The 25,878-nt window shown below is 38.2% G+C and overlaps 1 protein-coding gene and 1 long non-coding RNA gene across 5 annotated transcripts; one reads left to right on the top strand and one right to left on the bottom strand.

Moving 5' to 3' along the window:
- Positions 1-298: 298 nt before the first annotated feature.
- ythdc1 (YTH N6-methyladenosine RNA binding protein C1) lies at positions 299-24,918 on the bottom strand. 4 transcript variants are annotated; one of them, XM_056232820.1, is made up of 16 exons: positions 24,704-24,918; positions 23,990-24,091; positions 23,214-23,506; positions 19,066-19,426; positions 14,343-14,396; positions 12,660-12,754; positions 12,461-12,569; positions 9,732-9,849; positions 9,558-9,642; positions 6,898-7,067; positions 3,384-3,499; positions 3,083-3,119; positions 2,963-3,002; positions 2,435-2,500; positions 2,189-2,326; positions 299-1,229 (listed from the first exon to the last, which is right to left on the bottom strand). In XM_056232820.1, the coding sequence occupies exons 1-16, from the start codon at positions 24,729-24,731 to the stop codon at positions 1,008-1,010; spliced, it is 2,034 nt and encodes a 677-aa protein (XP_056088795.1). In that variant the 5' UTR covers positions 24,732-24,918; the 3' UTR covers positions 299-1,007. The 4 variants fall into 4 exon arrangements, with proteins under 4 accessions (XP_056088795.1, XP_056088794.1, XP_056088793.1 ...); XM_056232819.1 differs by having other exon boundaries at positions 2,162-2,326; positions 19,066-19,423; XM_056232818.1 differs by having other exon boundaries at positions 2,162-2,326; positions 24,704-24,917.
- On the top strand, positions 5,124-5,737 carry LOC130069107 (uncharacterized). The gene is made up of 2 exons (XR_008803737.1): positions 5,124-5,420; positions 5,459-5,737. It is a non-coding gene; the product is annotated as an uncharacterized LOC130069107 (long non-coding RNA).
- Positions 24,919-25,878: the final 960 nt, after the last annotated feature.

Genomic DNA, 25,878 nt, shown 5'->3' with positions numbered 1-25,878 from the left:
AATATGTTCACGATGTTCTATTTTAAATAGTTGATTTTTTCCACTGTTAGTTAATCCATTTTCATTTTACAAGTCATATTGGACTTTTTACAAACATTTACTATATTAAAAGGCAACATTTCATCCATTAACTTTTTAGAAAAATGTATCTCTGATCAGAATGGTGAAAACTACTTTCATGATGCATTTATTGTATATAAGTATATAATTCACTATACAAGTATTATATTAAGCTTAGTGTGAAGGAAGTATTTTTTATTGTCAGTGAATGCTATCTTCATATAAACGTAAAACACCAGCAATTCACTTTCTTTTATTTTTTTGTACAAAAGGTATCCATATAGTATCCAACAGATACTTCAACAACAAATGGCTTAAGTCATTTTACAAACCTTCATGACATTTATCCTTTGACTGGACAGAGGAAGCAAGTGTAGGAATATTTACCCACTTCCCGATCAAAACACTAGAAAACAGGCCTGGCTTGAGACAAAGCTAACGAAACATACTTGATACAACCGTCATATTGAGCAGTGCTCTGGAATACTGGCACCTATGACCTTATTTAAATGTACAACAGAAATCACAAAGACGAGCGCAGTGTTAGCAAACACCTAAAAACTGCAATAGCCACGTAAAGAACAGACAGTCTGCTCACAATCCAAAAGCAAGGGGAAAAAAGAGAAGAAAAAACATACAAAGGGGAGAGCAGCTCCATCTCAACTATGTTGAAACCAGCTACAGAACCAATGATTAAAAAAAAAAAAAAAAAAAAGATTTGATGGTAAAATTGCTTTTTGGTTTCACAGTTAAAGTTTAATGCACTGCATGCATGATGCTAACAATGGCATGGGATTGAAAGAACATTAAAAAAAATGCCCAGAAAGATTCAGTTCAGCTTTCTGATGAACATTAACTATTTAAAAAAAAAAAAAAATCAAAAGCTAAATCTAACACACTATCTACAAAATGAAAGAAAACAAAAACAGGGTTAAAAGCACTTCTCCCTATCTCCGGTATCGGCCTCTCTCCTTTTCCCTCTCACGATCTCGAATTCGCTCTCGTTCGCGATCCCGTTCTCTGCCGCGCTCTCGTTCTCGGTCGCGGCGTCCGTCCCGGGGCCGGTCTCGCTCTCTCTGCCGGTCACGCTCGCGCGGGCGACTCCTGCGTCCGCTCACCACGGCCTGTGTTCGTCTCAGGAAATCGTCCACACGCATGTCGTAGTCGTGCTGCCAAACAAAAGTTTGAAAGTACGAGTAAGCAAAAACGTAACATCTAAAAAAAACACACCGGCTCAGTTCCAAAACCTAGTGAGCTGGTCTAGCCAGTCGACCCAACACTCAGAGACTGAAGACATGTAGTGTTGGGTTGCTAGGAGGAGTTCCCACTACTTTGGAACGCGGCTGGGCGATATCGATAATTTATATCTGGATATTATTAAAATTTGTGATATTTATGGTTGGCTAAACTAAGATATGAAGAACTAAGAACTATTTTTGTAAATATTACTCAATATATACAGTCCATAAGTGTATGATTCAAACTTTTCCCATGGTCTAGTGTTAAAAAACACTTTTTTTTTTTTTTTTTTTTTACTTGGAGAATCGCAATACATATTGATTTGGCACCCAAATATTGTGATAGTATCGATTTGGCATTAAGCGCCACTGACCAATTTAAACGCCTCTGATTGGTCATTGCATTCAGCACTCAACAGAAATGTCTGTGATTGGCTACAATGCTCAACGCTGTTAAACGCGTTGTTAATAGAAACCTTTGATGCTTTTCACCGAGTGTGAAGCGTTTGAAAGCAGCCGCCATACGAAAAATGTTATACATATAAATCAGTGTTTCTCAACCCTGTCCTGGAGGACCCCCAACACTGCACATTTTTAAGGTCTCCTCTTTCTGACACACCCATTTCAGGTCCTGGAGTTTCTTCTAATGAGCTGATGAGTTGAATCAGGTGTGTTTGATTAGGGAGACAAAGAAAATGTGCAGTGTTGTGGGTCCTTCAGGAGCAGGGTTGAGAAACACACATTACTGTGATAAACACGATATTCCCTAAATTCTATGTCATCAGCAAAAAAATGTCACTAATATTCGATGTATCGCCCAGCCCTAGGTAGTTTTCGAGCCGCTTCAAGTGGCTAAACTTTACCAAACTGGAGGCGAAAGAGCGAACAACCCTCTTTTCCCTGAAGCGGGCATCGTGGGGCATGGGATGGTGTCCGGAGTAAGGAGGGTGGGCCTGCGGTGGAGGAGGATGATGATGATGCTGGTAGTACGGGTGCTGGGGGGGGTGCTCCATACCAGGGTACGGGGCCTTCAGGAAAGAGAAAGAAAAAAAGTGTCAGAATAAAAAAAAAAAAAAAAATGTATGAGCAGAACAAGAGATTCAGAAAACCCAGGGAATACAGTCAGTCAATCTTACCATTCCCTGCCATGGTGGTGGAGGCCCGATGTTGTGGTGGAATTCTCTCATGTAGTCATTATAGGACTAGAAATAAGAAAATAAGTGTTAATAATGTTTATATATGTTCATTCATGACTTCAATTCAAGTTAACTAGCAACTACAATAAAACAAGCTGGGAATTCAAGTCAAAGTTGAGACTATTGGCTTTTTATTGAGTATTCCTGGTGTCACTGTGCATGTTATTACCCCTCCAGCCAAATAATAAAAACAGTTTTGTCTTCATAATCTTACAAATATAGAATACCTCCACCTTTGAAACTAATTTACTAATCGCTAAGGCTTGAATCGCTCTCTTATTTTTCAACTCCACACCTTCATTCTGGTATGTAATGCCGATTTCTTCCAATTCAATGATATTCCAATGGATAAAATAAAGTCTCTGACTTTTTTTCTGATCATCAAAATTTAGCTCTACAGGAGATTTTATCAATAAAATGGGTTGCGAATGGTGTTTCATGTTGACTTAAAAGTCCAGAAAAACTTACTCCGTTGAGAAACACATCTCTCCTGACACCAGTGAAGCGCCTGTGAAGAGATATTACGTGAAGTTATAATACACAGACCATTCAGAAGAGCAGGATAATGAGGGGAAAGACGAGACCAACCTGTCCACAGGCTGATTGCGAGGGTCTTGCATAAAACCTAAACGGACAGCGAAAGTGAGACAGATTTCACCAACGACAAACAATAAAACCAAATCACAAATTTACAATTTCATTTAAAAACACAAAAGCTACAACAATATTGGCCAAAAAAACAACAACAAAAAGCAGCAAACGTTCAGGGTGCAGTTCAGATGCCATACTTTCACCTACGGTACAACCCTTAAAACACAAGTCACTCGATAAAGAGCCGTAACGTCTCGTTCTTTCGGAAACATGAGCTCTACACATTGCAGATATTGACCTGGTCTCTGGGGGAATTCTGGAGTGTACTCAATCCTGGGCCGCTTCCGGTTGTGCATGTCATATTCTTCAGGACGACGCCTACATAAATCAGGTACATTAATGTGAAAGATGGCACTGATTTAAGAAAACAGACAGACATGAAGCATACAGTCAACAACACTTTTCTTTCAGTTAACAGTGTGTGTGTGTGTATTACATATTTTAGCGGATTTCTTTCTCACTGTACAATCTCATTTTAGTTAATGATAAAATACTTGGTGAGCAACTAAGTTAATTCCTAAACGGCATGACACATCAAGTAAAACACGTCTGTACATTCACACAAACCTAGGATACAATTTTTCTTTTTGCATGTTAACATCTTATTGTCCTGCATAAAACAATAGTCTGGGTTCAATACAATCTACTCTCAGCATTTGTGGAAAAATGTTGATTAGGGCTGGATTACAATTGATCAACTAGTTGGCTAGATTTTTTATTTAAATGGTTTAATTTTGGATATTTGACTTTTATTAGGGTCTTTCAATTCATCTACTTCACAGCCGTCATGTTTACAGCATTGTTGTGTTTTTGCAAAATTGCATCAAGTTAAAAAAACATCTCAAGACCACTGCATTGTTGCATTCCTGACTGATTTTAAAGTTATACTTCTTACAAACAACCCAAAAAATGATGTCTGATTGGGGTCAGGTGATGAAAGTTAGAGCTCATTTAAAAAAGAAATAAAAAAATCACGGCTAAGATGTTTAGATAAACGACAATAAAAATGCAGTTTCGAGAGTAAAGACACAAGTGCTTAGAAATTTTTAAAAAGGTGCATTAAAAAAGTGCTTAGGAAATGCTTAGTGAACCAGATAACTTTAGCAAGGATACCAACAAAAGGTAATCAACACAATGCCACAAATGCTGTTGCTAGAGCTGAACCCAGAACAGTCCTTTAATACTAAGGCCACATTGATGTGTTTTTTTCAATGCTCAATCCTCAGCAGAGCTCTACGTTGTGAGTATTTCACTGCCTTCAAGTGTAGAAAAGTTTTGCACACCCATGCAAGTGAAATCAGACACCTAAATCAACTCGTGAACTCAAATAACACCATCAGAATAAACCTCCCAATGCATCTCACCCAATTGGAAAATTGTTTTATGGAGCATTTGGCTGCCTTTCGTTGTCTCCCATTCAAGTCAACAGGACGTGCTTGCATTCTGGATACGTGCATGACCATACTTTGTTTGTTGTCATGAGTTTCACATTAAATTGGTCTGTCAAGTTCCCCAAACGCTGTTCTGTTGTGCTCCATCTACCATGCAAAAACATTCAGTGTGCAGTGTCATTTTACTATTTATTTTAGTAAGCTTTTCATTTAAATTGTACTTACATTTTTTGTCATTTCGTTATGTGCTTCAGTCAATTGTATTAGTTTCCACCATTTAGGCTTTATTTTATTTTTTTCAGCTTTAGTTTTGATTTTATCTCCAGTTAGTAACTTAAGTGCTTCAACTTTACATGGAAATAAGAAATGCTGACATGACAACTAACTGAAATAAGTATAATCTCTATATTTTGTGCTTAATTTCAATTAACAAAAAAGCAAAGCGCATTTCTCCGTTGACTTGACTTGGAAGTAAAAACAACAGAAAGCAGCCAATGACATCCAAATAGTAATGAAGTCAATAAAGTGTGATTAATATATTTGAGTGCTTAATTAATGACTAATTTAAGTTATGATAAAATGTTACCAATATATTTTTGGATACCAGTTGTTGATCGGTCAAAGCTGCTACTATTTCATACTGCCTATCACTTGACAAAGATATCAGATAGTTTGCGTATAAAACCATCAAAGTACCAAGAATACATGTATAGAAGTTAGCATTAATGTTATAGTCCTGGACTTTAACAGTGTAACAGTAGAGCCCTGCTCAGAATTGTATAAAGACTTTCGCTGTGTGTCCTGAAGCCAGAAAAAACCCACATGCCTTCAACTGTGCCATGAGGGATTGTTAAACACTTTTGATGAGTCTTTCTAGAAAGACTGTTCCTAAACTCTACTCGAACACATACTCGATAAATAGGTGCCCTTAGTGAAAATGTCATTCTAACAAATGGTGAGAAACCCAATGTCAAAAACAACAGTATCTACAGTGGAGAACAATAAAATCTGGTTGAGAGTGTGACATACCGCATTCTTGTAGTTTTGTGACTGCTAACGTTGGCAAATACTTTTAAAGAGTAAAAGTTCATATAAAAGTCCATCTTATGCTTTAACACATTTTAAATGGGAGGGCCTGGTAAAGCAGAAGAAGGGGGGAGTGATAAGGAGTGGTGCAGTCCATTGCAAAGCAAACCAAAAAGACCAAGAGAAGATCCAGACATCTGGAAATAACCCTTCTCTTGGGATACTCAGTCCATGGAGGGCTCAGAGAAACACAGAAGAAGGGAAGGGTGGAGGCATCATCATTTTACACCATCTTTAGTCCAAACCGCCTACCTACCACCAGCTGGAACATCCCATCGATTGAGCTTTTTGTAACAAAGAGGGTGGGGAAAGGGGAGGGACGTGTACACGTGTAATGCATCCAAATTGGAGTCCATCAGTTGGGGCTTTGGCCAGACAACGTGTAAATTGACAAACTTCCTCATAACGTTTGTCTGGAGAAAGTAAGGATGCGTTTAAGTCCTTTTTGGGGCCTTTCTTTGAGCACTGTGGTATGGAACAGAGTTCATGTAAAGCAGTGCTCTATAGGGACAGTCCCTGGTGCGATTCGAGTCCATATGCACTGCAAACGGGACGACTACTCACTCCAGCAGCTTTGCAGAAGAACATGCTCTTTTTTTGCCCTCCCTCCCTGTCTCTCCCTCTCTGTTTTCATGCTTTCCTTCACCGCTTGACGCTACACCTCCGCACACTTCAACTATCTATATTCTTAAGCACACACTGGAGCTTTTTCTGGACAGGAAAACCATCAAAGAAGTCCCAAATACGCTCCTCTTGAAAGCTTTTTTTTTTAACAACGACTGCTTTCTGCCCCTCAAATCGATGTGCCATCTTCTCTTTAATTATTAAGGCTCCTTTTAAAAGAGTCCCCAATTTGACTGGCTCTATCCCCCATGGACACTCCTGCAAGAAAAGGCTTTGGGAACAAATTTAAACACAGTCTCATCTACAGAAAGAAACAGACCTCAGTGCTACAACTAAAAAAAAGTTAACTAGACCATTCTTAGGCTTAAGTTGTTAACAGTTAACAGGCATATCAGGTCAATCGTTACACCATTTCTGCTCCCATTAACCATCAAAATTAACAATAGCACGTAGGATTTATGCTGTGACTTTCCCACAAAAGCCGCAGCCGGTCCGGTCTGCTCTGGTCAGCTTGGTTCGTTGCTCTTCTCTGACCCTCGCTCAAGTGACGATGAAGACGAAGGTGGAAAAATAACAAAAACACACTTGTTCCCTTTGCATCAGGTGACAGGGACACAAGTGCGCACTATCAGTCCAAAGAACATTTCTAACCTTCCCACGTCCCGAGGGACGGGCTCTCTGTGGGGTAGTCGGCCCCGAGATCGAGGCTCTGAGTGCATCCTCCTCTTGTGGCGCATTTTGTGAATGACCTGATACAAGTCAATGCTCTCATCAGGTGGGAAGAGCATGCACAGCTGTGTCCCGCAGTCTGGTTCGATCTCCTGCAGTCGGCCGTTTGCAGAGGTCCAAGGGATCATGCGGGACAGTGAAAAGAAAGAACGTTAACGTTTGTTTTTATGAATAAGCTAACCAGTTTTATGCATATTCCTTGGCATCTAGGCGGCTAAAGAGTAGGGGTGTCACAATATATTGTGTCACAATATATCACAATACAAAAATGCAACAATATGTATCGTGGATAGTGACTATATATTGTGTATTGTTCACCCAAAATTAAAATCAAGGTGTGTGAAAAAAATCAAGTTTACAGAGTTTTAATGTCAGTACTACTATATATAATGTTGAATATAATGTATAATAATTGGGGCTGTCAGTTAAACGCGTTATTAACGGCGTTAACGCAAACCCATTTTAACGGCGTCAATTTTTTTATCGCGCGATTAACGGTCTTTTTGGCCTAGCAAACTTTGTAGTTTTTTTCACATGCTTTTGCAACAGGACGCAGCGCTGCGCTATGAAACCCATTCATTTCAATGGCTTGCGCCGCGCGAGGACGTTTTGTTGCTTCGTCGACCAAAGCGCAAGCGGATCTAGCTAGACCGGAAACAAAACAACAGGCACGACGCACACACTCGTTTGGGCTTGCGAGCCGGCCAAATAGTTGGTTAACGTTACGTTTTGAGTGGATGACGAGCGCGAGACGCCGAAATGGATGCCAATAAGATTCTGAATGGAAAGTTTAATTTTAAAAATTTGCCAAATGGTTCCACTGACGAGACCAAAGTGATCTGTGTGTTTTGTTGTTGTGAACTGAGCTATCATCGTCATCGCAGCACGTCCAGTCTGAAATACCACTTGATGATGGCCAAGCACACAAGCACACACACACACACACACACAGCTGATGCGAATTCTCCGCCCCCTCGTCAATATCAGGACCTCGTCAGGATTTCTTTCACCCTTTTATTGATGGACAGTGTTACATTGTGTGAGAGATTATTTGCTCCAAGTGAGAATGTTAGTGTGAAATTGAACACAGTATATGTCAATGTTGTTTTCAATAAAAAACATTTGCACAAAGCAAGCCGCTCCACTTTTCCATGTTGATAAGAGCGTTAAAATGAATAAAAATAATGGGACAAAAAGAAATCAAGAGACATTTAGAATAGATAAAAATGTGTGATTAATCGCGAGTTAACTATGACATTAATGCGATTAATCGCGATTAAATATTTTAATCGTTTGACAGCACTAATAATAATGCAATGGGGGAATATTTGTGGGTCCTGATAATGCCAAATGTCTTGTTACCAGTAAAAAATGGCCTACATTATTTAAAATATATCTAGTCAGTGAAAGAGGGCAAGCTTTTTTGTCTAAAATAATTCTGTATTTGTAGTCTGTCGTCTGTTTTCTTTCGTTTTGAATTGTTCTGTTTAAAAGTAGACATGTCTGCGAGGCAAGTAAGCTGCCTTATACGCTGAGTTTCGGTTCATTTATGAGACGAGCTCCAGTTCACGCGCTGGCGCCTCCGTTTCCTGATTATCTATCGTCTGCTATATTTACTTCTTATTTATTAAATCCAGGCAATTGGTTGATGAAACATTGATTAAAATTAAGATACAATTAATACAAAACGAAATTCATTTTAAAGAAAGGTTTTGTGCTTTCTGTTTGATGTCTCTGTGAAAAGTTTTAATGCTTTTCAGAGCGGTCACGTCCGTAACATTGTTTTTTCCTCTATGCAAACTATAAATGCGAACACGAAAAATAAAATAAAATGAATATTTTATGTTCTATGGAGAGTTAGGCTACTCATAATTTGTATTCTGAATACGTAACAACGGTACATGTATTCCGTTACTCCCCAACACTGATATTAGTAGCCTATATAACCTTAACTACAAGATATTTTAATAACACGGTTTTGGCGGTTATAGAATTCTAATGACGTGTTCAACTATAACCGTCTGTCTCACGGTTATATAATAACCGTCACACCCCTATGAGAGGCTAGTGAGAAATCAACCGGAAATCAAAATTGTGTTCTTAGTGCATGTTAGTGTTTGGTCTCATCAATAAGGATGGCACATATATAGCGTTAATTACACCTTTGATTTCCCTCGATGTTTGTTCAGAGTCTGTAGTGCTTGTAAAATTAAAACAAAAAATTAAAAAGAAAAAGAAAAGACAGACGCTTCATATCTTTTACATTTTCCCCCTCAGTTTTCGACCAATAGCTGTCATCAACAAATATCATTAATACCAGCAAAACTGTGTGTGAATGTAAAGCTGTCAGGGTTAGGTTATAGATGTGAAATTTCCAGCCATAAAAATCTAATATGCGTGTATCTTTTTTTTCTGGAAACTTAACTTACTTTAATATTTTAAAAGAAAAGAATAAAAAAAATGCTGGGAAAAATGGATCCCTTCTGGTATAACATCCTCTTCTTACAATCCAATCAATGGATACAAGTGGATAAAAACAAGTAAAAGGAGTTAATAAAGAAAATCATGATAATACGGCTAACCTGTCCATCACGTCCAATCTTCACAGGCTTGTGCTCATTCCACGGGTTGGAGAGGTGAGCAGTTTTTGTGAAAGGTAATTCCCGCCTTTAAACAAAGAAAACAAACCTCAATAGCTCAACTGTAAACTAACAACAAATAGCCAGACGGGATACTGTTTTCTCATGGTTTAATACCTGCAAATCCAGTCAATTTTGAAGACTCCTCCAAGCATCTTGGCATTCATGCCTGCGGGCAGAACCCAGTGAATGGGAGAACCTCCATGATGAGACTCAGACGAGAGTCGAGCAAAACCTGAAACACACACACACACACACACATCCTTAAGTGAACCTGCATTAAGCCACTCCACATGAGTTTCCATTCACTCAGGTAAAGGGAAAGTGATGTGGGTTTAATGAATATGGTTTTCCCTTGAGCATGTAACCAGAAATGATGGACAACAGACTAAAATTATGCCATTTTACAAGACAATGATATTATTAAAGCCATGACACACCAAGCCGATGGTTGGCCCAGTTTTTTCAGTGTGTTTCCGAACTGTCGGCACTGGTTGGACATCGTCTGGGACTCTGGGGTATTTTAAACGATTGAGCATGTTGAATCAGCATCCGTTGGCGTGGGTGAGAGAGAGAGATCGCTCTGATTTCAGCTTAAGGCGGGCGTACACGGTGCGATTTTTGCTGTTTTATGAGCTCGCAGATGATTTTTCACTCGGGAGAAATCGAGTGTGAACAGATCATGGTTGCGAACTTTCCCGCACGTCAAGTCACCTTTATTTATACAGCGCTTTTAACAATACAGATTGTTTCAAAGCAGCTTTACAGTGATAACAGGAAAATAATTCAACAAAGTTTGTTTTGGCTGTACAGCAGATCTAGAAGAAAATAGCATCATAGTCCAGCTGTTCAGCGATGGTTAATTTTTGTTGTAAAAAAGTTATTAATTTAGTTCATTTATCTATACAGCCGCTCTGGAGAAAACAGTGATGTCATCGTCCAGCTGAGTTCAGTACTCATATAATGGTGTCAATGCAGGCAGATCAATAATATTGTTGAATATTAACATGCATAACCCGCATGCACAAAAGAATGATAAAAAGACATCACGCTGTCATACGGAAGTAAACACAGAGAACCTTAAAGCAAGCGTTTATTGATGGTGTGATCTGCCGTGGGCGACAGCGAATTTATGCACAGGCAATATAAAAAACAAAGACAAGGATATGAAAAAACAAAGAAAAGAAGAGTTTTTAGCATTATGAAATGGGCTAGGGGTGGGCGATATCTCAATATTTAAAATATATCGAGATATTTTTTAAACACGATAAGGATTTTGACATATCGTATATATCGATATATTGTTTATATTTAATTCTGATTTCGCCACTTTGCCTTCTCTGCGCTGTGCTCGCCCCCGCCTCCTTGCTTTTGTCCCCCCTCCCCTCGAGTGTTGTCTCATTCAACATAGCGGTGCCCGCAACTAGCCCGGAGGCTACAGAACTCGTCTAAAAAAATCGTCTTAAATGCTGTCTTACATGCACTTCTTGAGGCACACACGCACACTAGCAAACACACGCAAGGTCTCTCGCTCTCTGTCCCTCTCTGCCGTGCGCACGCTACACGGTTCTTCACGCAGCCTTTCGAAAACCGGGACACAGAGAGTGGATAAATTTCCCGGGACAGGTTATTAAAAAGAATGACAATCCCGGTAAAACGGGACAGGTGGCAACCTTGCGTCGTTGAATTATTATTTTTGTATACAGGGATTTTAAAAAAAAAAATTTTGCAGAAGCACTTTGGACTACAAGAACTGCCTACCTCTTTGCACTCCAATAAAAAAAGTGGTATTTGGCATATTTGTTTTTGCAGTAGTTTTTGTTGGGTTATTTTTCCTGTAAAGATAGAGATATATATCGTATATCGAGATATAGCAAAATATATCGAGAAATATTTTTTGCTCCATATCGCCCAGCCCTAATATGGGCCCTCATGTTTGCTTGTATATAGAGCTGTCACTGTAATACTTATGAGCTCTGACACATCACTGTCCTTCACTATCTTTCACAACTGTCTTGATAGCATCGGCATGTAAAATCTTTGAGGTGACTCCCATGAGCGTTGAATGTTGCTGTTGATTGACGCATGAATTCGGATATCACTGTCGCATTGCGAAACATCTGACCTGTATCGGATTTAACACCACATATGGAAGTGGCCCAAATCAGAATTTAAAAGATCAGATTCCATGTGGTTTGTGCCATTCACACTGTCATGACAAAAATAGAGTCACGTTTTTTTTTGTGCGCCACATTTACCATAGGTCTGAACATAGCACTAGTATGGTTTCCCTTTTAAAATGACGAATATAGACTGCTAATACAGAGTTATTTCCTTACACGCTGGCACAGAACACACATGCTAGTTGACATTCGTCTGTAGTCCTTTTGGCGTGTTCAAGCGCAACTTTTTGGCCGAGATTTAGTTTTTGTCTTTTATTCCTTTTATTTTAGTCATGTTGGTTGTTTGCATTATTGATAAAGGATATATGTGTACAGCACTTTGTTGAACACTTGTTGTTTTTAAAAAGTGCTATATAAATAAACTTTGACTTGAGACGAAATCGACACGAGGCAACAACAGTCAGCTTTTGTCGGATAGGTGTGTCACTTATTTTATGTGTCAAGCATCAATGTTGTTGTTCTTAATCAAAACGTTCATGGCAGTCCATAGAAATGTGCAGTAATTCTTTTTTTATTTATTGCTAAAACATACAAGTGTTATTGGCACTCTGACGTTAGTCACTCTTAAATCAGAGCAAATCACGTGCTCAAATTCTTGCTTATGGGTTTATTGTCCATTTATGTTGGGTATTCCTTACGGCAGTTTTTCTTTTTAAGACCTACCTTGAAACTTTCCACTCTCCCTAACTGAAAAGATTAGCACAACACTTCGAGCAGCGCGAAAAGCAGCGTTGAGTTTTTTCTCGTTGACAGGCAGAGTGGACCACACACCCTGTGAAGAGAGAAAGCACGTCATGTTAACTGGGTTAAGCTTCCATTAAACTCTTAAATCAAACTGTAAACAGGGCTGTGAGTGGCAAACCTTTGCTTTAGCCAGGGACACATTCTCATGGTTGTTGCTCTTAATAAGAAAAAACCTGGCCTCTCTCAGGATATACTTCAGCTTGCTGGTTTGATCTTTAAAAAAAAAAGACAAAAGGCGAGAAAAGCATATTATTAAACTGGTCACAAAATGGCTGCAGGCAACACCAAAAATTAAAATATTTGACAACGAATTTTAATAGTAGTTAGTCAACTCTTTGCATCACATTTCAGTAGTAAAAAATCGATTTATGTGACAAATAAAGACTAATAAATTTGCTAAAGGCAAGTTGCCTGAAGCAAATTTTAGATTGGTCATGAGCATATAGTTTTGTGTTTACAAAATGCTAAATTTGAAAGAACAGATGCTGTTGATAATGTTCAACTAGAGGTACACGTCAACACGCAGTTCAGAGGTTTAGAGGCTCTACAAACTGATTACATTTGTCTCCATATTTCCCCCCATGTTTTGACATTGCACGTACAAGATATAGGGGCACATATAAAAATATGTTACTCCATATCTGCTAAACCAAGGTTCTTCAACCAGAGAGTCCTCCAATTAATGTTTGACCACATATTAATTTTTCGTTAAATTAAAACATGGGTAAAAAATTACAATGTCACATCATGCTAAGCACCCTCAAAGGTTTGCCATCATACTGGCAAACACAAGTGGTTTAACGGATCACAAAACTTACGGTTCGGATCATATTATGGTTTTTGATTCACTTACATTTTTACCAGCCAGCGGTGTGAATAATTAATGTCTTCAACATGTGAGTTGGACAAAGATCAGACCACATTTTATAAGTAATCAATCTAACAATCTAGGTACTTTTAGGCCCTGTCCCAAATGGCACACTCCGGATTGTGGACTTCCTCAGAGTCCACACTTCGGTGACGTCATGTAGTGCAGGCCTACAGGGCCCTTAGCGCGAGTCCGCGAGGGCGCATTGAGAGGTTTTTTTGGGACAGACTCGATCGTCACGCCGGAAACAGGAAGACGGTCTGATTGTTGTTATGGACAGGAGCTACAGGTTCGGGGAAATATGCTGCCTATTGTTGTTGTGTTTACATATGACTCAGTAAAGCCCTGACATTCTGTTCTATTTATTTAATGAATCATAATGCGATCGTATTATTCAGCTCGCTATTATTAGCCTATGTTTGAGACATCAACCACTGGTCGATGATCATAATGTTTGTATAAACTTGTCATAAAAACCGTAATGATAATTACACTTAAATATTTTCTTCTCAGCCATGTTAACAATTGTCCGTGAGCGAAATCTCCTCCCATCCGTTGTCTGATTGGCCTTTCGCAAGGACTCCTGGGTAGTTAAAGTGCGTGGAGCCTGCATCTATGAGGGCTTCGTGGAAGACCGCTTCAAGGGTACAAAGGGGGCGCTGCTGAGCACACTTCAGAGCGTTAAAATGCTAAATGGGACGGACTACGGACTCGTAGACTCGGCGAGCACGCGCAATTTAAGTCCACGAGACTGAAAGTCCGCATGAAGTGCGCCATTTGGGACAGGGCCTTAAAAGGGTTCACAAACTCTGAAACTTGCAACAAAAAACACAGGATTCACTGCTTGAAAAAATATTACTGCTAGAGATTACAGACATGACAACACAATTTAAATGCACAAACATTATCTGAATCTGAGTGTGATGTTCTTACCCTTCCTCACAGCTCTGACGGAAGAGGACAGTTTTTCATGTTTCTTTTCAGACCCTAAAAGTCAAAGAGACAGCAGGCTTTAACATTCAGCTCAAAATGCAGACAGAAACCGCTGGCGGTCCATGATTTTGATTGGTCCTACACAGATCATGAAACACGCCAATGCTGCACAACTGGATTTAAAGATCATTAAGATTCATTCCCACAAGCCTTACATCATGGTATATGATTAGAGAGTCTAGTTCACACTATTTCAGGTTGCCATTAGGTGTGTAAAAATCTAATCTGTAATCTGACCTGCTCCGCCAAACATTTAGTCAATTTATACGTAAGCCAATCAACAATTAAGGCCCTGATACACTTCAAGCAAAAATCAAATAAAGAACTGGTGTGACAAGCTCGAACAAAATCAGGCCAAAAAAAAAAGTATGTTTGGAGCTTGTTTTTGGTTCGCTCCGACTGGTAAACACCTTCGACTACCATTGGTCCATGGTGATGTGAATGTGGGCGTGGCTCTGAGGCTCCGCCTTCTTTGACATGGAAATCTTCTCAGGCTAATTTCTTCTGTTCAGTCTGTCAAGGTCAGATGCGAGTGAAAATGTGAACACAGTGGAGAGCTGCTTTATAGCAGAAAAAACAACTCTAATAGTTTTTCATGTTTAATATGGCAACACTGTTTGCTTTAAAGCAGGGGTGTCAATGTCCAGCAAAGTTTAACTCTGAATCTGCTAATCAATGCGTTCATGGTTACTAGAAACTTCCAGGCAGGTGTTTTCGAGATAAACTCTGCATGACAGTGGCCCTCAAGGAAATCGATTGTATAAAGTGAGATAAATAAACATGACGTGACTTGAGCTTGTGCAAACACATCCACAGCGCTATGAACAGATGCTTTCTTGCCTACAGTTTCATGTTGTTATTTTTTTATTCATTTATAGTTTCATTTTTTGTTATGTTTGTTTTTGTTATTGAGAGGAAAGCATGCAGCACATATTCATCTAAACACTGCTCTGAGAAGCCTTGGCAGCGTCGGGATGTTCACTAATAGTATATATCTCATGTATTTCGAAGACATTTTTGCGATTAAAAAGTTGCGATTTTCTAGGCTGATATGGCTAGGAACTATACTCTCATTCCTGCGTAATAATCAAGAAACTTTACTGCCGTACCATGAGAGCAGCAGGCGTAATGATATGACGCAGCGCCTGAAAATAGGCCACCTTCCTTCAACACAACGGAACTATTTTCAGGCGCTGCGTCATATCATTACGCCTGCTGCTCTCATGGTACGGCAGTAAAGTTTCTTGATTATTACGCAGGAATGAGAGTATAGTTCCTAGCCATATCAGCCTAGAAAATCGCAACTTTACATTTTCCGTCGGTCTTAGTGCACGATGTAACTACAGAAGAGTCAAGTTTTAAATAGGGAAAATATCGAAACTCTTTGGTCATTTTTTTTTTAGAAATGCTAATGGTCTTATCCACTTCAATGATGTATGCTAAGCTATGCTAAAAGTGGTACCGCCAGAACCGGAGATCGGCTGAATGGATTCAAAAACGGTAAAACTCAACAGTTTATCTCTGGGGGAGTTGTAAAATGAGCCTATTTCCAAAAAAAGTGGAGTATCCCTTTAAAGGGGATTTATTATGACCCTTTAGTTTTCACAAGATGTAATAGAAGTCTCTGTGAAGTTTTAGCACAAAAAATGTGCCCCTGTGTGAGCAAAAACACCGTTTTCATGTGTGTCCCTTTAACCTGTTAAGCTTCAAGCCCACTATTGAAAAATCCCCAGAAATGACATACCCAAACTAAAACAGATACAGTTCATGAACCCTTTGCACTAAAAGCACAAGTATGATCTCATTTGAAAGCTGACACTTGGTTGTTTATTGTAAATGTAGAATTAATTATTGTCATAATGAAAAAAACAATTTTAAATAGCTTCAAAGTTTTGTAAAGTTATTAGAAATTTATTTTTATGAAACATCTTCATGAAAATAAAATTGAAGTTGGCCCTGGAGCAATCTAGAAATGCACTGCAGCTAAAGCCATATGTGTGACCATTTTATATTTAAAATCTGAAAATGATAAGTATAAAGCTCTGTATTTAGTTAAATGTTTTTCAAGATCATGTCAAATTACTTTATTTTGATTAGACTCTATTAGCAAACTGATGTTTAGTCATCTTCTGAGTCATCTATTCAGTCTATTGTCTCTATTGTTTTGTGGTGCCCCATTCAGTCTCAGTCTCCCCTGCACACATTTACACCTCTCCAGACTGGTTATTATGGCTCTAAATATGCATTTCTTTTGTCTGCATTATAGCTACTAACGACTGGCTATTCACAAGCTATTCATAGGGTTTCAAACCCTAATTTCTTTTATCAAAGTTCTCACTAAATATTTGAAACTGGTATCAAATGCACTGAAACATTTCAGTAAGCATTCCTATTTAGAAAAAAATCATAAAACAATAACTGCTCGTGGCAGGTGCGCCTGGGCTCGCTAGCATGTTAGCTTAGCACACCATCAATACACGACCATTTATGAGATTAAAACTATGTTTGCGCTCCAAACTCACTATATAACGCAAGTCTAGTGTTTTAAATAATCTTCTGTGATCTAACTTGGCTTCAGATAAAAAAAAAATCAGACAGAAAATGTATTATTTAGTGTTCTGAACGATGATGAAATCTATATCGATTAGCATTACATTATAAATATAATCTATTATTATGAAATACCTGGCATGGCTTGAAGAACACAGGTAACTCAAATATCATTGCAATCATGTTTATTGTCTTCAAAACATCTTTATCTGCATGTTACAGCGATCTCTGTACTTTCTGTATCACTCAGTGACGTCCTGGAATGTCACATGACTATGGGTCTTCTTCATGATCCATATATGGACTTTTATTGGACATAATAGCGCCCCCATGCTATTGGTATGAATGGAAAACACAGCACATCTCAGGAAGAAGCGATCATTATGATTACATCGACGCATTTGGGTATAAATTCAATAAATATTATTCCTGTCTATAGAAATATGATGTGAATCTATGAGAATATATCAATATTTCTCCACATCTGCACATTGTTGAGCTAAAAGCCCTCAGGGACGTTGTTTTGTGAATCGCTATCATGAGGACAGCACGGAGTGTTTTTTATGAATGGACCAGCTGACGCTCATAATTCATATTAAAGGTATCGACTCGTTTTTTTCATTTCATAACTCCTGACACAAATTAAGACATAACTGTCACTATAAGTTTCTCAGAATACAATAGTGGTCAAATACTGAATCTTGAGTCTTATATCTTTTTAATGATGTATAGTTTGTCAAGGTATAACATTAAATCTGATAGTATATTTGAACTAAATAAATAAAAAAACGCTTCAGTGCGCCGACGCTCTGGAGAAGGTTAAGAGGTTAAATGCAATTGATCTGCTGTTCCCGGCCCCCTTTTCCAGAAGGCCCATGCTTTGGATACTCTGGCAACAACAAAACTGGAGAATGTCAAGCAGCCAAAATGTCAGAAATTGTCAGTAGCGTGTTCAGCCTTACATGTTCGAACTGCAGTCGGAAACTGATAAAGACTCAGGAAGATGTTTCAACTGGCTCACTCAGGGCGGGATCTATGCTAATAGGGCATATCGTCACCAGTCATGGGCGTGGCTTACGGAAGAGTAGTAGAAATCTGAAACCGTTTGTTTGGAGAGACTGTTTATGATTTATGGGGATTGTAAAAAAGGTGGATTTGTACCATTATAGGCTGGTTGCTTACACACACTGTGGACACGTGTTCAAACACCTTCTAAAATTTAACATTTTCCTTTAACATTTCAAAACAGTCAGATTTCGATTATAATGCTTCTAGGAAGCCGTCTATGTAGACCGTGAGGCGGCTGACTAGGGTTTGGAAACAGAGGATTTTGCAAACTACCAGAGAACATCAACAACATGAGCATTATGGGTAGGAATTGGCAAAAATGTGACGATTCGATAGTATTGTGTTATTTGGGCCACGATTCAATATTATTGCGAATCTTAACATATTGCGATACAGCAAGTATTGTACCCGTCAAAATAAAAGTTCGGTTTAACTTGACAGAAATATGTTACTGTTGTACAGTAGAATTTAGATATGTCCCAATGTAATAATACTAACACTAATCCAAATAAATTATCATCAAAACTGAATTAAAGGAATAATCCATGTTTTAATTTTAACAGTAAAGCTCATTGTGCAGCACGTTATTTAACAAAAAGTTTTTAATTTATGATTAAAATTTAAAATTGATGATAAATGATACAATTTGTGTTTTATGTCTTCATTTTATTACCAGAAAAAACACAACACAGAATTAGTGTGAAATATTTTTTCATATATTTTTTTTTAAGTGTTGTAGAAGTTTAATGATTCATAATAGGCTATTTCAATTAATTAGACATGCTTTTTGATTGCTAACAAATTTACACCACGTATCCGTAACACGCCTGCTCCGCAACACTAGCAGTTTCACCCCATAAAAAAAAATCCTAGGGGAAACACTGTAAATAATGTCAAGGTCTTTACTATTCGCTTTTTGATGAAAACCGAAATTTATCCACACTTTCGATTTGAAAAATGTACAACCGGTTGTGATGGTGAAGCCAAAAAAAAATTTTTTTCCCCCTAATAATATAACCAGCCTGCAAACTTCAGTCGCTCATACCTGACGCTTCTGAGCCCGAGGCTGAATGTACAGACTCTCCCTCCGAGAAGGACACAGACTCAGACTGGGAATCACTGGCCTCACTGCGAGTGTCGTAGTCATTCGGTTCATTTCCCTCCTGTGGGTCCTCTTCCTCCAGTTCATACTCTTCCTCTTCTTCCTCCTCTTCTTCATCCCCTTCCTCTTCCTCCACTTCCTTCTCTTCCCCTTCCTCCTGCATGGCTCCTTCTTCGACGTCAGAGCAGTTTCCTTCGGAGGAAGCCACAGAGCTGCCCGTCACATATTCTTCTGAATGAGGCTCTTCCTCTCTGGAGGAGCGACTCGTTCTGCCTGTACTCTCCTCACTGGTCCTCCGCATCTTCTGAAAACAAGTGCATGTATTATAGCTTGCTATGCAACTTATATGATGGATGATTAGTTTTAAAAATATAACTTAAATGTGTTTTAACTGCAACATGCCCATTTGTATGAGTAACTGTGGTAGCTATGGTACAGTTTGACACTGAAATAATGGTAAAAATCAAGTAAAAGAACCACAAAGATGCAAATACAAATCTGAGTATGTCTGATGTAACGTGTCTGCGATCATATGGTGTGCGTAGCAAGTTTGAGCACACGTAGCATGTACGTGTAATTCTCAAACATGAACAATCTCAGTCTCAATCAATCACTTAACACAGTACTAGTCTCGGTCAAACTTAGGGTTGGGAACTGAGAATCTGTCCTTATCCAGAATCAGTAGTGTTTTTTTTTTTTTTTTAAGAGATGCACCGATTGATCGGCTGGTGACCGGAATTGGCCGATTTTCACGTGATCGGCCATGATCGGTGACCGGCCGGTCAGTCTGACATATGCCGATTTTATGCCGGTCAAATGCACTCGGGCGCCGCATGATTAACATCGCTCAACATCAGCATCACGTGCACACGGAACGCACATGTAGGAAACCTCGTGAATTACGGCCGTTTCACACCGCAAGCGTGAGCGGCGCGGATTATTTCCAGCGTGCATGTAATTTTTTTTTTTTTTTTTGTAGAAAAAAAGACAAAAGGGACAATACATATTAATGAACATTTTTCACAAATGTAAATATGCCAGATTATATCCATAGGCTAATTTCCATCTGCAGATCCGCAAGCAGGTAGATGTTACACATAAATACATAGACACACTATACACAGGCTATATACAGAGAAGCAAACAGTGATAACAACATACAAGCCCATTTAATACTGACCCCTTTTACACAACCCATATCACACTGATAATTCTATCCCCTTTATTTTTGTAAAACACTTACTCTTTTTTACATTTGATATATATACTAATGATTACTAAACATGCTCACATGTAAATCAATGAGTGCATTCACACCGGGAGCAGGAGCAGCGGTGAAGCGCCGGTGTCGGCGCAGAGTCTATTTTTGCTGCACTGCTCACGCTCAATTAAAGTGAAAGCACACTTTTGATGGATAAAATAACTAAGATTTATTCCACAGAATTTGCATGTCTGGTGTGTTTTAACAAGAACTGGAGTATATGTCAGAAAAGAAAATTTATTTTCTTTTTGAAATTATTTTTTTTTTAGTTGGATATTGGTATCGGCAGGTCAAACTCTGAAAACTCAGAAATCGGAATCGGCCTAGAAAATTGTAATCGGTGTATCTCTATTTTTTGGGGAAAAATACCAGAACCATACGAAATTCCGGTTCCGAAAACTGTTCTGGTTCGATGTGTGGGCAAAGCAATGCCCTTAGTATCCTTTAATAGCGACGTCTCACCTCATGAATATTAATATAGTAATGAATGCACTGAAAAGCTCTCGCGCTACTCATCATATCAATGCAGAGAGAGACAGAGTAGAGATGCATGATTCATCTTTTAAAGTTCTTTCTCAATTCAAACACCCACGTGATCTTATTCCTAAATGACAACGATTCTCATTTGTTTATTAAACCCTTGACAAAATTACACCGGTACATTTAGATCTTTGTTCACGCTGTCGCTGATCCAGAGAGAGCAGATGTCACGTATGAAACAGCTTCACAAACAGCCTTTTCATCCACACAGTATCATTAGTAGAGGTCGACCGATAGTGGATTTTGCCGATACCGATATTTAGGTTTGACCGTGCGCGATAACCGATTAATCAACCGACTTTTAAAAAATGGATACTGGATATTAAAAAAAAACATAACACTCCAAGTAAAACAGTGCTGAACTGAAATGTGCTGTATTAAATAAATATATAATATGAATATATTAAAATGAGAAGTTCTACAGAACGAATTCTACAGAAAATAATTTAAACATTAAAATATTACAGGTTTCTTTAGATATAACCTAGAAACATACGTAAATTTCATAGGTAACACTTTGCAAGTCCCATTTGTTAACAAGGATGTATTAGTTAGCTTTCATGAACTATATGCATTATACATTTTTTTACAGTACGTTTTAATATTTGAAATAGGGCTGCACGATTTGGGGAAAATGTCATTTTGCGATTATTGAGGTCAATATTGCGTGCGATATGCGATATAATAAACAAATGGTTTCATGAGTCACCTACCTTGCATGGTTCTAAAGCAAAATGCACACACAGATTAGTGATAATTCTGAAATGTGTATTTCTCAACTCAAACTAGCAACAACAACTAAATGATTGATAACACCTATAATGATCAATAAGCCATTGATGTCTGGATACAAATTAATTTAATTTTAATTTAAGTGAACTTCAAACAATCCTCACATAAACCCATAATAAATGTCATATTTACCTGTGCTCTTCCTGTCTAACAGGACATATACAGAAATTGAATAAAGTTATCAAACAGTCTACGCTGCATAAATTATAAATTATATGGACTAAAATCCTATTTAAAGCTACACAAGTTCTTTGGTCAAGAGCAGTGAGTGTTTTTCTCTGTTCCCTTTGTTCTTTGATTAATTTTACTGACAGAAAGCATTATTGGATGCTGGCCCTTTAAGAGTTGCTGACAGAGACGCGGATCTCACACGCGCCTTATTCTCTCACAACTCTTTACGACCATCATAAGGCTGCTCTTATGTTATGAAGACACTCGACAAATGATATTTTGGCATAATTGTGTGTGTTATTGTTCGTTCACTTCAAGCGGAAAGAGAACTGTATTCTCGTACTGAGTACACACTTCTCAGCCGCTCCAGCAACGGACGCAAACCGGAAAAACTATCGGTATGGATTTTTGCCGATAACGATAGTTCCACCAATCAACTATCGGTACCGATATATCGGCAAAACCGATGAATCGGTCGACCTCTAATAATAAGTAATATTCAAAGGATCACAGAAGTACTAAAAGTGTACAGTTCGGATATAAACACTGATGTCTACTGTATAGACGAAAATAGCGTAAATCACCTTTTGAAAGTTGCTTCAAATAACGATTGTATCGATTACATCGTTATGCCACCAGGTGGCGACAAGTGACTTAAAATAACAAGTCATTGAATAATTCATTCAAGAGGTTTGTTCAAAAACGCTGAATCATCCAGTAATGAGTCTTTATGAATCAATCATTCACAACGATTTTAAAGAATATTCTGTTTCACCTGTCTGGATCTTACATGTGTGTTCAAGCATCTTCTAGCCCTTCTGAGAGGGTTTTCTCCACTGCTGGAGATACAGAGAGGTCCCGAAATCTCCCAGGGAAAGCAGAAATGTTGATTTTCCTTCAGAAAAATTGTTAAATACTTTTGCAAAAGCTGCTAAATATGATGTTGAATTTGTTGACATTAACAGTCTATTAAACTCCTTTGACAAGTATAAGGAATAAATACAAGGGGGAATATTTGAGTTGAGTATTGTGCTTTTTTTCCTTACAATTGTTTATTACTTATTTTAATGGAACCGAATCGTAAGCCGGAACCGGAAAATTTCTTACGATTCCCAACCCTAGTCAAACTACATTTAAAAGCTCACCAGAGACAGGTGTCATGCCGCTCTGAGCGGCTTTGCACGAACAGAAACTTCTTGGTCCAACATTGGGGATGATTTCATGGAGTTTGTTCATATAGATCCCATTCTGTTTGCCATTTGTTATTAATAAAGGAATGAATAATTGGTTTTAGATCCATCTTAATGCAAAAACCATCCTCTCTCACCTCTGTCAGTTCAGGCAGCAGAGGTTTGATTCGTCTCTGGGAGTCTCTGCTGCGGGACAGGCCCTTTTCACTATATCCTTTAGGCAGATCAGCCCGGGATCCTCTTCCAGTATGGTTCTTTCTGTCATCATAGATGTCTTCTGGTGCGTGTCTTCCTCTGGGATTGCTCGTCTTTTTGCTGTTTGATCCAGAAGAAGTGGCAGCTCTCTTTAGTTGCTGTCTGGTAGTGTGTCCTGAGGCTCTGAGCCGCTTTGCATCCTGGCTGTCTCCTCGTTCATGCTTCCTTTTAGACCCTGAGGCATAAGGTAAACGAGCAGTTAATGTGGTAACAGAGCCAGACATATAAATTGCAGTAGTGCTTTGTTCCATATTGCGGTGAGAGAGATGGTTTGCTATTGGTCGATCTCATGTGAGTGACAGGTTGCCCCGCCCTCGCCCCAGTTAGCATCAGAGATGTTGTTGCAAGAGGGAAGTATTTTAATAAAAGATTTCAAGGAAGGTTATTTTAGAAAAAAATAATGATGTGCACAGATACATTATTTATAATAAACACTAAAATATTACATTAAAAAAACAGTAATGGACCATTTTGATTTCAAGGTGACTTGAAATATAAACAGTGCAGCTCATTGTGAATATTTTGGATTGATACTACAGTACCCAAACAAACGAACCTGAACACCTGCAAAATGACTTGGCTTACAAGTATGAATAGTTTGAATAATTGGATGCAGTGTTGATTTAAATGTGATCTGGTCAATGCTTTAAAATGGTACCTTTTTTCTCATTAACATCATGTTCACTCTCAGGGTTGTAGAGCTCATCATCCTGGTCAGGAGCATCAGTCAAAATGTCTTCCAGCACATTCAGTTCCCCATCTGGAAATAAAAGCACACAAATGTTGCATTTCAGTTTTAAGTATATTGGCATGTTATAGGTCACTCGCACCAACTTGAAACATTACAATATAGCATAAGTTCGTCCCAATATTTTACAGATAAAAAACAATAATAATATAAATTCAAATTAATTCAGCAAAAAAGCCAAAGTCACGTTTAATATTAAACTGTTCCCTTGAACATGTTGTTGTAAAAAGGTGCAAACACTGTAATTCATCCATTGTGAGACATCAGATATTGAAGTTACATAATATGTGTTTTACAAAATGTATTAAACATAACAGGTCTATTTTTGATGCATAACGTAACCGCAAATATGTCATATACGTTAAACAAATAAAATAGATGTTTCTGTCTAAAACAAAATCCTCCATGATACGTTAGCATCATGCTATGCTAATAATAGCTGTTATGATTCCTCAACAAATGTATATCAACGTCTAGAAAGAATGTGGGTGAATTAATAACAACTAAAACTTCATTAATATCCAACAACTAATAGTTTACATAATTAGAAATAAAAACACATGAAGGTTTTTGTTAAACAAATCTGTGGCTAGGCTAACGTTCCAGGTAAAAAAAAATCTTTACCTTTCTCTTCTCTCCGGTCGACAGACATTTTCAGCCCCCCGTGGATTAAACGCTTTAAAGGGCCCCCCTTCTCTCTGTCTAGATTTGTTCTTAATTAATATGTTAATTCGTCGATATTTTAGAAAATGTGACACACCATTAAATGTTTTGTGCTTTGAGCGTGTTTGTCTGCTTTAAAATGGCGGATCTCTTCCTCCCGCATCGCAGTGTGAATGAGGGTTGCCAAATATTCAGGTTATCACGCCTTTGTTATGTGCATCACTGTCTCAGTATGGCAAGCAGTATTGCATTTATTAATTCACAGGATATGAATTCTTGACATCAACAATTGAATTGCCACTAGTAAAAATGTTCCCGGTTTTGACATAATTTTCCCCTAAGGGTAAGGGTTAGTTTGATGAAAAGTGTGTAGCTACTAAACTTACAGCACTGATGTGAAAACTAGCTTAAAAGGCTTAGTTGCCCACGTCAAAAGTACTGCCCCTTTCCCTCCAACCATATTTTTTTGCGAGGATTTTCTGGTGACAATTTAATAGTAAAGCCTGGTTTAGCCAGTCATGAACGGTATAAAACCATGAGCTGAAATCGTGCCCTATTCCCTACATTCCCTGCTGGGATGTCGGCCATTACTGGCATGCTTTGTTGTTTCTACTCAAAGGCCTAAGAAAGCTGTTTGAGCAGTACACATTAACCAACATCAGAGAATTGTGAACATGCAAAAGTGTTGTTGTTTAATTATTAAAATATTGACTTAAAATCTCAGGGGTACTTCAAGTAAATATGTTAGGTTATAGCGGTTCGGATGATAAAACGTTTAGGAATCCCTGCATTACATGAAAATACATTAATAAACATGAAAACAGCAATAATAATTCTTAGCCAGAATCTTCCATGTTTGAAATATTTTTGTCCATAATCAATAAAAGGTATGATGAAGATATATAATATAATTTGTTTAGTAACACATCATCACATTATAGTTTATCAACTTGCATTATTATGTGTCTCGTAGATGGTCTAATTGATTGAGAGGTGCTTTGGTCAACAAATTCAGAATGGGTTGTTTATTTATTTGCATGACATTTACATGGCCATTCTATATTATGAAAACATTCAAAGCTAAATGGTATGACACAGAGAAGGATTTTTTTAGAAAGGAAAATTTAAAAGTAAAA

Source organism: Rhinichthys klamathensis, unplaced genomic scaffold (assembly GCF_029890125.1).
Source record: "Rhinichthys klamathensis goyatoka isolate OS25496 unplaced genomic scaffold, OSU_Roscu_1.1 h1tg000356l_1, whole genome shotgun sequence".
In the NCBI taxonomy this organism is placed as follows: domain Eukaryota; kingdom Metazoa; phylum Chordata; class Actinopteri; order Cypriniformes; family Leuciscidae; genus Rhinichthys; species Rhinichthys klamathensis.
This window is presented reverse-complemented; position numbering and strand designations above follow the sequence as displayed.